General features: G+C 41.8%; 1 protein-coding gene across 1 annotated transcript in view; it reads left to right on the top strand.

Annotated features, from left to right (window-relative positions):
- Dnah7 (dynein axonemal heavy chain 7) overlaps positions 1-14,272 on the top strand; it is a 253,668-nt gene that overhangs the window by 137,133 nt on the left and 102,263 nt on the right. The window contains 5 exon segments of the mRNA XM_036172739.1: positions 411-579; positions 1,881-2,007; positions 2,988-3,207; positions 8,401-9,273; positions 10,994-11,223. Of these exon segments, the coding sequence (XP_036028632.1) occupies positions 411-579; positions 1,881-2,007; positions 2,988-3,207; positions 8,401-9,273; positions 10,994-11,223 (1,619 nt within the window).

Raw genomic sequence — 14,272 nt, 5'->3', positions numbered from 1 at the left:
TTTATAAGCCTTGAACCACCAACCTATAAATATTAGTAATGAGAAGGTCTCCTTATTTCTATAGAAGCCTAAAGAAAATATTCTTGTTGGAAAAAGAAACCATCACTTCTCAGATATATACTCTATACCTGTAAGAATACAGACGAATAATCTGCCTCAACATCATTTATAAAACAGGACTCTAGGTCAAGTGCTAATATTTTCTCTTCTATTTTTTTTTTCTTTTTCTTTTAGAGACAGAGTCTCACTATGTAGCCCTGGCTGGCCTAGGACTCACTATATAGACCAGGCTGGCCTCCAACTCAGAGATCTGCCTCTGCCTCCCAAGTGCGGGAATTACAGGCATGTGCCACACCATAAGGGGCTTAAGGGCTCATATTTTCTAATGTTTCTTCTCTTTTCTTTCTTAGATCGTCTTTGTAGACGATGTCAATATGCCTGCTCGGGAGGTCTATGGGGCTCAACCTCCCATCGAGTTACTCAGACAGTGGTTAGATCACTGGAACTGGTATGACCTCAAAGACTGCTCTGTGATCAAACTAGTGGACATCCAGATCATGTGCGCAATGGGCCCTCCAGGTATGCATTCTGTGTCTGTGACTGCTAACAGAGGAGACCGTGCTGCCTGTATCTACAGAGATGACAGGAGAAATCCCATTGAACAATTCTGAGTTACAGTGTCTGGGGAATTTACCTTCAGTGTGTTTCCATGGAGACCTAATGGAATGTACCACTACAGTTAATTTCCTAAAATGGATGGCCCTGGTCCTGGAACACTGGCTGCCCAGTTCTTCCAAATCCTTGAGTATTTTCTGGGAGTTGACTCCCCATCTCCTTCTCCTCCATTCTGTGAACCCAGATAGTCGCTCCTGGGCCAGCTGGCATCCATCCTGTGCCGTTCTTGAATGCATCAGAGGTAACCATCCTTCCACACTAAGGCACACCCTTTCTCATTAGTCTCTGGATTTAAAGTTTGCTAAGAGGAATTAAAACAGTGAGAACCCCGAGGAGTGAACTCTTCAGTTTCCTTTATATTTTCAAAGAGAAGTTTGTAAACTAAGCTGATAAAACTGGCATGCTTAAAGCGGCTTGATTCTGCTGACCCGAGGGCTCTCCCTGCGCTCTCTCTGCCTTCAAACTGGCATTGTATGAAAAAATTTCTTCCCTGAGTATACTGCTCCAGAGACTCTGTTTATGCACAACATATGCTAAAATTACTACACGCTTTCAGAATTACTTCTTTACTGAAGAGTATATGAGAAAATCCTTTTTTTTGAGTAACTGTTATTGCTAGGTTATCTTGTTTGCCAGGCTGAGGTCTGGACCCAGAGCCGGGAGTGCACTAAGTGTCCTTCCCCTAAGCATTGACCCTAGCCCTATATACTTTAAATATGATACAGTTCTGTGGAGTAAACATTAAATGCTACGTCACTTATGGAAGTCTTGTGTTTGAGAATATGATCGTTATCCTATGGAGGTAAGACAGTCTCCAGATTCGTAAAACTCAATTAGAAAAACATCACCTAAGTTTGAGTTGAGGCAGTTTTGATATTAGTGTCTCCCCAAACAATTAATTCTTTTGTGTGTAACATGAATTTATCACCTTCCAACTTACTTTAAATTGCCAAGTAGTGAAGAAAATACTTTGGTGTTATTCTTGCAGTATTATTAAGAATTATGCTTTTTAGAGCTGGGCAGTGGTGGCATATGCCTATAATCCCAGCCTATAATCAGGAGACAGAGGCAGATGGATCTCCGTGAGTTCGAAGTTAGCCTGGTCTACAAAGGGAGTTCAGGACAGCCAAGGCAACACAGAGAAACCCTATCTTGAAAAACAAAAACAAACAAACAAGCAAAGAATTATGCTTTCTAATCTTTAGGAGGTGGCCGAAATCCGATAACGCCTCGCTACATGAGACATTTCAATATCATAACTATCAATGAGTTTAGTGACAAGTCCATGTTCACAATCTTCTCCAGAATCCTGACCTGGCATTTAAGGATCTGGTAGGTAATTTAAGATTGCTTGACTTCTCTTTTTCATTAAGAAGTATAAAGATTTTTAGAAATGTATCAAATGAGTCATATTTATTACATGTTCTCGGGCCAGCATCCCTAGGCAGAGAAAGGGAGCAGGTTCCCTTGTCCCAGTGTGAGAGCACAGCACAAAGCGGTTACTGCATTCTGCTCTGTGGTTACCTTGAGTTTTTATAACTGAGTACAATTATGGCTGGAAAGAGGTCTCCAGTTTATGTTGAAACTTTGATATCCTCTGGTGGAAACCTTGCATCTGACAAATGACCACATTTCAGAACAGAGACTTGAAACTTTTTCCTGGGGAAATGTTCCCTGACTCTAGGGAGTCAGTTCTAACCCAGAAGATGAGTGGGCATCAGGGAACCATTCTGACCTGGCTGTTATCCATCTTGACTCCCTGATGCTTATTCTTGGGAAATTGTTATTTCTTTCCCAACCCAACAGTGATGGATGGAGCAGACACCTGGCTGCTTATTAAGCCAGGAGTTGAATGCAGCCAATCTTTCCAAATGAATAATCTCCCTCTGAACTTTATTCTACCCTAGTCACATATTTGGCCTCTTTTATTCATCTTTTTCTTTGTAATTTTTACTCTCTGAAAACTCTTCTTTCTTTATGGGTTCTATTTATATAAAATTGAGAATACCAAAGAGTCAAAGAGCTAGAGAGGATTTGACTTTGCATGTGGTGGCTTTTGGCTGGTTCTTATGCTTTTGCACACAGCTGAAATCCTCTAAGCCCTCTGAGCCTGCTAAATTCACAGGATTCCTTTGGACACATCATAAAATACTGAATGGAAAGCTTCTTGGAAATCAGTAAAAGTCTAGTATAATAGAAGTGGGAATTTTATACACCAAATTGATTCAACCACAGTTGAAAATGTTACATTAATCACACGAAGTGTTATTGTGTTTGTTAACTTTTTTCTTACCTTTTTTTTTCTCCCTCAGTTATAAGTTTCCAGATGATTTTCTGGATTTGACCACACAAATTGTGAATGGCACAATGACCTTGTACAAAGATGCCATGAAGAATCTCTTGCCCACCCCGGCTAAGTCTCACTACTTGTTCAACCTTCGAGATTTCTCCCGTGTCATTCAAGGTGTTTGTTTGTCAAGGCCAGAAACAGCAGAGAACAAAGAGGCCATTAAACGCCTTTGGGTTCACGAGGTAAAATTCCAAGTCATTCAAATGTGATTACCACAAGAGCAAGAACTCTGTGGCAGCGGCTGAGTAAAAAGAAATACTTAGTGGTGTATGTGGTTGAGGTTCATTTAGGTGTTTGGCATTGTGTAGGCCATGGTCATGGCAAAGTTTAAAGTATTTAATATCTAATCTTCCATTTTGACTATAGGCTATCTTGAAGTATGAGTTAACTTCAGCATTTAAGCAGGTTAACCCTCCCTAGTTCCTTGTAAAAGCATTCTTGTGATAGAGCACTCTAGGCAACTGGTTTTAAGGCAGTGGCTGAATCTATTTACATCATGCATTTGTAGATGCCCCAAAGAAAACAAAACTACAAGACCAAACAGTGTTGGGGTTCCTAGTTTGAGATCACAGAAGTGGTCCCTAAGTTCTCTGGAGGACAAGGCAAGGACACCCTGTTCTTTCTTTCTGTCAATGTTCATTTTCTTCTAAAAACTTGGTAGAAGGAGGGAAGAGAGAAATCCCAAAAAGTGACATAACAAAAATAATAATTTGCTATTTTAAATGGTCACAGAGACTACAGAGAGGTGGAAAGAAAACACCTAACCCCACCCCATTTTCCATATATGAATAATATAGTTGTTTTAATTTTTAATAAAGTAGCTTAAAAAACCCTAGCAATTGGGATATGCTGCTATACTAAATCCTTGTGCTACAGTCAGTAAAAATTAAAAGATACCAAGAAACCAGTTTCTCAAGGCCCTTTTGGTACAATATTTGGATTCCTAAATCCTTACAAATGCTAATCTGAATCCGAGTGGCTATCCAGTGCACTTGGAAGTTATGGCCACAGCAAGGCTAAAGTTGTTCTTTGGAAAGCATGGCCTGGCAATCCCATCACTCTTGACCGTGGCTGAATGTGTCCCACATCTGGGGATGGGGCAGAAGCTCCAAGTTTAGTGAGCAAATGAGCCATGGAAATACGCTGGAAGCTAGAGAGAAAGCCACGGAAGTCACATGACAGTCATTGAGAGTGCACTTCCTGTCAGAACATGGCCAAGTCCAGCTCCTACACTGCAGAGAGGTCAGACCGCGCCTCCCTGCGGCTGTCCCGGGACAGAGAGTTAAGAAGCAGCGTGGGAAAGTTCTCCATGGACGACACCTAGCTTTTCTGTGCTCTTGGTCCCAAACACTGTGTGGTACCAAAGCCTGTGATGTGAAAGTTTCCCCCAGTCCCTCAAGTTTATAGTGTCTGGTTTTCATCTGTTCCTGGAATTTGCTCCGGGAAAGTGTTATGACGGCTGCTCTCTGAGGTGTCTCCTCCCAGCTCCCCTCCCTTCCAGCCTTATCCTCTCTCTCCTTCTTCAAGAAGCTGCTCTCAAGGTTTTCAAGGGAAGCCCCGCCTTCTCTGTGATGTGTCATTTTGTTTAACTTTCTACCTATTGTATTGGGTCTGTCTAACGCTGCTCCTCCTACCTCAGCTTGGCCATAAGTCCCCTAGTAAACTACACCTTCTAGAGTGGATGATGCATCTGTGTCCTCTCTAAACCCGCTGCTGCAGCTAATATCATCTTACCACGACTGTTACAGTTGATGCATTCTTTTGGAGGGATACTTTAACCAAGAACTTTAGATTGAGCAGCTTTTCAGTAACAAGCGTTTTGTTGTGGTTGTTGTGGTTGTTGTTGTTTTCAAACAGTTCTAGAGGCCAAGGTGTTCCAGATCCCAGGAGTGGCAGATGTAGTGTCTGTGGAGAGCCTGTTTCCTGGTTTGCAGACAATGCTTTCTCTCTGTGTTCACGAGGTGGGGGCTCTCCAGGTTCTTTATAAAATGTTAATCTACTTCTGCGCACTCTGCTCCATAACCTAATTACCTCCCCCAAAGCCCCACCCACCAGTGCCATCCTCTCAGGGCGAGGATTTCAGCATAGAAATTTTGCAATTCAATAAAGGTAGCATTTCGTCATGAGCTAGTCTTACTCTAGGAGGCATCTAGAATTTTCCATCTCAGGAACTTTTTGCCCTTTATCATTCTTTCTGCAGTATTTTCTTCCCACTAAATGTAAGGTATGTGGTCATTACTTAGCTATATCCTTATTACACAAGCCACCCCAACCCCACAGATCCATCAATCATCACTTTGATGTATTTTTCTGAAAACTTAACATCACCTGGCACATTTTACATTTTTTTTGTTCGCTTGCTATCTTTGTTATTTGGCTTATCAATTCCTTTCCCCGGTGCCTGGCATGTAACAAGTGCTCGGTTACTAGTGATGAGGGAGTACACAGAGGGAGGAGGCCGAACTGATGCTGCATATAGACTTTACCACTGGGGCTAGCCATGCTATAGCTTCCTTGTAGCCATTGAGTAGTTTACACACACTGTCGTATATGTGTGGCACAACCAGCTTTCAGCCTTTTTCAGATTCTATCAGATGGTTGAACTTGAACAATCACTAATAGTTCTTTGGAGACTTAATAATTCTCATAAAAAAAAAAAAACTTGTAATTTTAATGATTATTTTGTATTCTCATACATACATGTTTATATGGGTAAGTTCAGAATATTAGTCCAGTAGCTGGTCTGGGTACTTTATGCCTTCTCCTCAGGGTGTTTTCAGGGCTTTCTGTCTGATGTGGAGCCCCTGGACCTAGCCACCTCCCTGCCTTTGGTCTGATCCAGCCTCAGTGAGGTCTCCACTGACCATGCCATCTAGTACTACAGCCCAGCACCCCACTCCACCCCCACCCCAGCAGTTCAGACTTCCAGGTTCTGTGTCTTCCCCTCTTCCCAGACACTTGCCAATTCCCAGTCTGCTGCAAAGTCTGCCACGCTTATTGTCCATCTCTCTCAGCACACCAACTCCACGAGGAAGATTTCCTTTTTTGCTTTGATTGTTTATCTTCAAGTGCCAAGAACAATATTTGACACATTGTTCTCAGCCTTTCAAAAATGTGAAATATTGAACACAATCCTCTAATCTGTGCTTTATTTCTGTTCACTCAAGTAAGTTTCCTTCGGGGCTTAATATATGTTGAAGACTACAGTGGATGCCTTTTTCTTTCAAGGTATTGCTGGAAAGGACCTGATATAATTTCATAAAATCGTTTTGGAGGAAACTGGTTTCCTCTCATTCCCTTTGGTTCCTCTATGGTGTCCAAGTTTTAGTGAGCATATTACCTAGTGTCCTTGTTAAATGTGGGTATTCTACAAAAACAAAGGAAACATTACCCCAAGGAGGAAAAGAGGTGAATGAGTTGAGTTTCACCAAAATTAAAATTTTTTCATGCTGCAAAGGAAACTGGAGACGGAGCTGGTTAGCCACATTTTGGTAAGTGTGAAGTACCCATAATATACCAGAAAGAATTACAACTGAGTTCACCATAATAAAACTCAACACTCAGCATGCTAATTTTCAAAAGAATACCCTCTGAGTGAGTTAGAGAAAAAAAGAGGTGGAGTAGGCAAGCAAGAGAACATACTAGCAAAGCACCTGCTTCCTATAGAAAGATCTACTGTCCTGTCAGATCAGGGGCCCTTTTGATACCATTTAGCAGGAATTGTGTCCTTCAAGGCCCAGTCTCCAAATGTGGGGACGTGTAATTCAGTCCAAAATGAACTATAACCGCAGGACAGTAATATCAGTGTGAAGAAATAATTATTGAAGACAGAAGACTTGCTTATTTTTTGTGGCCCCAAATCATAATAATCAGATTTATTTTAATATATTGTTTCTGGAATACATTCTACCAGAAATGTTTTAGATGTCCACCACATGTCTAAAACAATTGTCCCCTGATCCAAGACAATTTTCTAAAAAATGTGTTTAAGAACACAACAAATAACCTTAAAAAAATTACCTATCTAGGAAAAATGGAATGTCTTGGGAAGGGTGGTAACAAACTCTGGCTTCCAGTAACCATGTCCTGCGACCTGGGTCTGAGCCATGAGCTGGGGTGCTCACTCACCTTCTTAGGGCCTCCGTTCCTTTGCACACACACACCGTCCGTCCATCAGTCTCTGCAAATTACTTCCTAAAGTTTATTTACTTGTTTATTTTGAGATTATGACATAATTACAACATTTCTCCCTCCCCTTTCTTCCCTCCAAACCCTCCCATATACCCCTCCCCAGGACTTCTTCAAATTCGTGGCCTCCTCTTTCTCTAATTGTTAGTGCATGCACATATGTATGTGTACATTTATATTCCTAAACATAATCTGTTCAGTCCTTACAATGTTACCTGTATGGATGCTCTCAGGGATGGTTGCTTGGCGTTGAATCACTTGGTTTGTTCTTCCCTGGTTCAACCATCTCTCACACTTCCATTTTTCCTCAGTTGCCTATAGTTCTTTGTGTAGGGTTGCAGCCTGGTGGGCTGTTCCTGGTCCAATTTGTCGTGTCTATAAGTATCATCCCTGTTTAGCTCACATTTGGGCAATTTTGTTGGCGAGACCTTCTGTATGTAGCTTCTAACGTTACTGGGAGACACAGTCTCACAGTGAACTCCCTGATCCTTTGCCTCTTAGATCTTTCTGCCTCTTCCACACTGTCCCCTGAACCTTAGGTGTGGGGATGTTCTGCAGATGTATCCACTGGGACTGGGCTCCATAGTGCTACCCCTTCATTGGTTGTGGTTTTCTATAGTAGTTTACATCTGGTGCAAAGACAGGTTTCCTTGATGCTGGGGTGAAGACTCCAGTTACCTTGAGAAGAAGGACACATGTTTATTGATTTCTGTTAGAAATTATGCTGGTTTAGTAAATTAGTGGCTGTGGATTCTCCTGCGATAACCATGACTTCACAGCGCTGGGGAGTTAGCTAGGTTTCAAGACGAGATGTGATTTTCCTCTTGTTGAGTAGGTCTCCAGTGCAGTTAGAGAGCGGTTGGTTACCAGCAAGGTATGCATTGTCACAACTGCATCCTTTGGGCTATCATGCCATACTGTTCATTGATACGGTTCATAGACATGGCTGGGTACAAATTACATTTATTGTCACTGAAGGTAACTATGGTATCAAATAGACATAATTGAAATTAATGTTTAAACCTTATTATGAGATCATCTTAAGTATTCACATAGGCTTTTGATAAAATTTGTGGATATTTCATGACAGTATTTTGTATTGTCTATTTTGTGTTTTATAATTTACATACAATAAATAAGCAAACTTCAAAACTATTGTTCTTAAGGCCATTTTTAAACTTATGCAGGTCCTCAGAGTATATTACGATCGCCTTCTGGATAATAGTGACAGAAGCTGGCTTATCAACTACATACAAGAAATTCTGAAAAATTACATGCAGGAAGATTTTCATGAGCTGTTTAGTCACTTGGATTTTGATAACGACGGCATTGTGGAAGAAGATGACTTAAGAAGTTTAATGTTTTGTGATTTCCATGATGCCAAGAGGGAAGACAGCAGCTACAGAGAGATCGCCGACGTCGACACCCTCCGGATGATCGTGGAAAGCCACCTAGAGGAATACAACAACATGAGCAAGAAACCCATGAACCTGGTCTTGTTCCGCTTTGCCATAGAGCACATCAGCCGAATCTCCCGGATCCTGAAGCAGCCGAGAAGCCACGCTCTCCTGGTGGGCGTGGGAGGCAGCGGGAGGCAGTCGGTCACCAGACTGGCGGCACACATGGCGGACTATTCGCTCTTCCAGGTGGAAATCTCCAAGGGCTACGGTAGCCACGAGTGGCACGAAGATTTAAAAGTGATCCTAAGGAAGTGTGCGGAAGGGGACATGCAGGGGGTCTTCCTGTTCACCGACACGCAGATTAAAAGAGAGTCGTTCCTAGAAGATATCAACAACCTGCTAAATGCCGGGGAGGTTCCCAACCTCTTTGCTCTAGATGAGAAGCAAGAGATCTGTGAAAAGATGCGACAGTTAGATCGCCAGCGGGATAAAACCAAGCAAACAGACGGGAGCCCCATAGCCCTTTTCAACATGTTTATCGATCGCTGCCGCAACCAGCTGCACGTGGTCCTGGCCATGAGCCCCATCGGAGATGCGTTTCGGATTCGTCTTAGGAAATTCCCTGCTCTTGTTAACTGCTGTACCATCGACTGGTTTCAGGTATTTCCATGTAAAATTTAGACAGAATTCTAGAAATGTTGTCTCTCCATCATCATGAAATATTTTATAGACTCCACCCCAAAATGTAGGTTTGCAAAATCTTTTCTTTTATCATAATGTATCCTATGCAGTTATAACAACATAAATCACAGGATTTCCTTCATTAATCTCAATGTATTGCAGAAAATGTTAGGATTAACCTGTTTTTATATCAGGAGCCCGATGGGAAACAGCATACTTGAGGTCCTAGCAGAGAAGAGTTTGGGAAGGGGCTAGTCACAGAAGCATGGGTTAAGGCAGCCGGGAGGTCATGGTGGGAGAAGACATGTAGAACCGTGCTTCAAACCCACCTTCTGGCTTGTTCAGCCCTCTGCCCTATTTACAGAACCCAACAAAAATCAAAAGGGAAACATCATAGGGTGGAGGTGGTTGTGGTAAAGCTCCATCTCAGAAAGCACAGAGCTGAGCACACAAGGACAGAGAAGCTGTGACGGGAACCGGGGAAAGCAGCCAGGTGTGGAGACTCAGCTCTCCCCGGCTTTCCGTTTAGATCACAAAGCAGACTCGGAAGGTACAGCACATGTGTGGCCAGTGTTCCGTACGTAGGTCTAAAACAGCCATTTATGATGTTGGAAATGTACACAGGCTCTATACCTCTATCACCACATAATTTAGTCCAGACGAGCATCCTTTGTTTACCTCTTTCTTGCTTTTACTGGATAATACCAGAACAACTGGAGACTCAGAAGTACGTATAGGGAGCAAAGGCTTTCTACAGACAATCTTTAAGAGGAAAACCTAACCAAAACCATGGCCTTGGCAGAGATTCGAACTAGTGAAAATGGGGCTGGGTGGAAGGGGCAGGAAGGGCCCAGCAGTTAGGGTAACAGGAAGGAGCAGAGGGAAGTGGTATGGTTGAGGTCAGGAAGGTAGGAAGGGCCAAATCAGACAGATTTGCAAGTTGATTTGGATTTGTGTCACATGTGCACTGGGAGGATTTCTTGGGGTGTACTGGATGGTTTGCATTTTCAAAAGATATTTTGCATCTTTATGGAGAACAAAGACCGTTGGAGGGTCACACTGGAACATACTGGCTAAGGATAACAAAAGCTTGAGTTAGGAGAGTGGTGGCGTGCGGAAAGAAGGTAAAGAGTTGAGAAGTTATTTTAGGGGGCTGAGGACGAGGAGCAGATGAAGGGTGGTGAGTCCTGGGTTTGGACTCCAGCATGTCGGTCACTGATGGTGATGTTTACTGAGTTGAGAAAGAATGCAGCTCATGATGGGAAGGGTCATGAGGCAGGCTTCGTGACTTGGAGGTGTCATGGAGTGATCAGATAGAGAGCACAGAGGTGTCATTTATGTGGTTCTGTCGTTAAGGGGGAAGTATAATTACCATGAGGAGGATTTAATGGAATGGCACATATTGCGCACAGAAAAGTTCACATTGAGTTTGGATCTCCCTTTCTCTGTCCTGTCTGCACTCCTAACAATTTATCTAACCCCAGAGCAAACTGGAGAGGGTCGCTACCTGCACCAGCCACTGCCCTCTGCCCAATGCAGGCAAGGGCAGGCAGAAAGCTCTTCATGAATGAGTCTTTTCCACCCCACACCTTAGACCGTTCCTCTTGATCTCTAATCCACAAGTCACAAAGGGCTGCAGCAGTAACAGGAGAGTACCAGTGACCTTGGTAAACTGCTAAAATATTCGTTTTAAATTTAGTCGTGGCCGGAAGATGCATTAGAAGCAGTCGCTTCACGGTTCCTGGAAGAAATTGAAATGTCAGAGGAAATCCGAGAAGGCTGTATTGACATGTGTAAAAGCTTCCATACGTCTACTATCAACTTATCAACATCCTTCCATAATGAACTTCAAAGATACAATTATGTGACTCCAACCTCTTATCTGGAACTGATCTCCACCTTCAAACTGTTGTTAGAAAAGAAAAGAAAGTAAGGATGCCAGTTTCTGTTTTTAAGTAAGCTGTGAAAGTTTTTTAAATGTTTATATAAAAATGACATAGTAATGATAGGATCACATGCTTTAACTATTTTATTAAAACTCTGAGATTCAGTCCTTAAAGAGTCTGAGGGTAGGAAGCAGGTCTTGTTCTTAGGTTTAATTATGTTGCTTAGTACACCATAAATTTATCATTTCATTTACTGCAGGGAGGTAGGAGGTACATTGCCTCTCTGAAAATATTAATAACGGAGTGCAAGAGGCCTATGCTACAGACATTGCCAACATGAGTGTTCAGAGAAATTGACCTCAAACTTCCTTTGGTCATGAAAGTTAATACTTGGAATGCACATTCTAAAATTTAAAACTTATTAACACCAAGATTGGAAGTTAAAAGTTTAGAAAATTTTAGTCAACATGAATTTTCAGAAAAGTTGATCCTAGACTTCCTTTGCTTCTAAAAATGAGTACTTGAGATGTATATCATAAAATGTAAAACTTATTAGCATTAAGCTTGGAAGTTGGAAATTTAGAAAATTGTAGTGATATCCTGTAAGGACACCTGCGGTCTCATAGGCTCACTGAGGTGAATTTCATGTTGTGTTCACCATCTTTATGAAGGGAACGCATGCCAGACTTCATTGAGAGGCAAAGTAGCATGGTCCCTGCAGCAGGGAATGGCTGCCTTGGAAATTTTGCCCCTGATGTATTTTTTATCTGGGACTTAACAAATCAAGTTTAGTTACTTAAATGAATATGGCGAACCAAACTCATCCATATTATGAGCCACAATTATACTTTATAAAATTCTGAAGGTCTTTTTTAATTCTAAAACAGAGATCATAATCTATGGCTCAATTACATTATATTTATAGTATATCTCAAGACTATTAACTGAATAGAGCAAATTCTTTGAAATATTAAAAATACTTAAAACAGATTCCTTAACATGACATATTAATGTATTTTTCCATAGTTAGATTCATGATGGTACCCAGATACCTGCAGGACTCTGCTTACCCACAACTTAGTGTAGCTATTCCTACACTATCCCAGGTTGGACTGTCTGGGTCCTTGTGGTCCACACCCCAGAGAGTCTTAGCATTAGTAATGTTTCCATCTGTCTAATGAAATCTACAATTCCCATCCAAAGCCGCTACATGACTTGACAGGATTTTTGCTTGTTCTTTTTGATTTATCTATGCCGGAGGACCATAAGTTCTCAGAGATTAAATTTTGTATCTCATCCACAAACAAGGCTCTTAAGTGTACACTCCCAGGACTTAGGATTACCCTAATTGAAAACAAGATTAAACTAACAATGTATAAACTTATGGGAAGGTTAAAAAGTCACAGCTTTCTGAGCATTTCAAATATTCTTTGTTTTGCTTTGTTTTTTTCGAGACAGGGTTTCTCTGTGTAGTTTTGGTGCCTGTTCTGGAACTCGCTCTGTAGACCAGGCTTGCCTTGAACGCATAGAGATCTGCCTGGCTCTGCCTCCCGAGTGCTGGGATTAAAGGCGTGCGCCACCACTGCCCAGTCTCAAATACTCTTATTACCCTTTCACATTTCTATCTTTCAACTTTTCCCTGTCATAATTTCTTACAAATTAATTAAAATATAATTACATCATTTCTCCCTTCCTGTTCTTTCCTTCTAACCCCTCCCACGCCCCCTCTTTTCAAATTGATAGCCTTTTAAAATTACTGTTACACATACACACATGTGTGTGCAAGTGTGCGTGCATGTGCATGCACACACAGAGTCAAATGTATAGATACAAGCTACTGAGCCCATTTGTGTAGTTTGTGTGTATGAGGGCTGACCACTTTGTATGAGACAGCCAGTCAGGGAGCTCGTCCCTGCGAAAGGCGAATTCTCCCTCTCTCAGTAGTGGGTAGCTGCCTGTAGTTCTTTGTCTTGGGTGGGGCCCTGTGAAATTTTCTCCTTCCGTGTCTACTGATGCTGTTGTTCAGGTCTTGGTTTATGTAGCCCTTTCTAAGAGAGGCGGTCACACGGAAGGCCTCCTGGTATCCGGGCTCTTGGGATCTTTCTGCCAACTCTTCCCTGATGTCCCCTGAGCCACGACAGGAACAGTGCTTCAGATGGAGCTGTCCGGTGTGGCTAGGCTCTCTACACTCCACTGATCTTTGTATCACTTTGTCCAGCTGTGGTTTTTTTTTTTTTGAACTATCTCCATCTACTGTAGAAAGAATGCTCTCTAATGAGGGGGTGAGAGCTTCACTTTGAAATGTTCTTGCAAATTGACATGTGTAAGTTCTCTTCATTTTAGCTAGAATTCTTACCTTGGGTTTGTGCTTCTTTGAGTAGATTAAACTCCAGATCCAGCTAGCACCTAGAAACACATCATGGCTCCCCCTATCAAAAAGTCAGCGCCTGAAGTTAGCAAAGGGTCTCCTGGGATGAGTGTCCTTACCAAGAAGCAAAACCTTCCTAGGGCTTGCTCCCAGGCCTTGCTGGAGACTAACTCACACCCAGCACAGGACTGTAGGCAGATCTGGCTCCTCCATGCCCATTTTTGTCAAATATTTTGCTTTCTCAGAAGGAATTCAACACATGATAAACGTGTGCATTTCTGATCTTGTCTTCCTCCTCTATGACAGCCTTTCCAGTGGTTGTTGTTACTTTGTATACCTCAAGCTGTCTTCCCACTCCAGCTGTTTTCTTGAAAAATTTTGAAATATGTCACCTTTGAATATGTCATATTTTAAAATGAATTGTTACAGATAAGGAGACTTTCCTCAGGAGAGAACATATATAAACACAATCGTTTATTATTCCTTTAAAAAATCACTTTGCACAAATTTTTTAAAATTATTATTTATTTATTTATTCATTCATTCATTCATTTATTTATTTATTTATTTATTCATTCATTCATTCATTTATTTATTTATTTATTTATTTATTGCCAGAGCTGACGACCAAGCCCAGGGCCTTGTGCTTGCTAGGCAAGCGCTCTACCACTGAGCTAAATCCCCAACCCTGCACAAAAATGTTGTTTTAATAACAGTCTCACTT

The sequence above is a fragment of the Onychomys torridus genome, chromosome 23 (genome assembly GCF_903995425.1).
Source record: "Onychomys torridus chromosome 23, mOncTor1.1, whole genome shotgun sequence".
Taxonomy (NCBI): Eukaryota; Metazoa; Chordata; class Mammalia; order Rodentia; family Cricetidae; genus Onychomys; species Onychomys torridus.
This window is presented reverse-complemented; position numbering and strand designations above follow the sequence as displayed.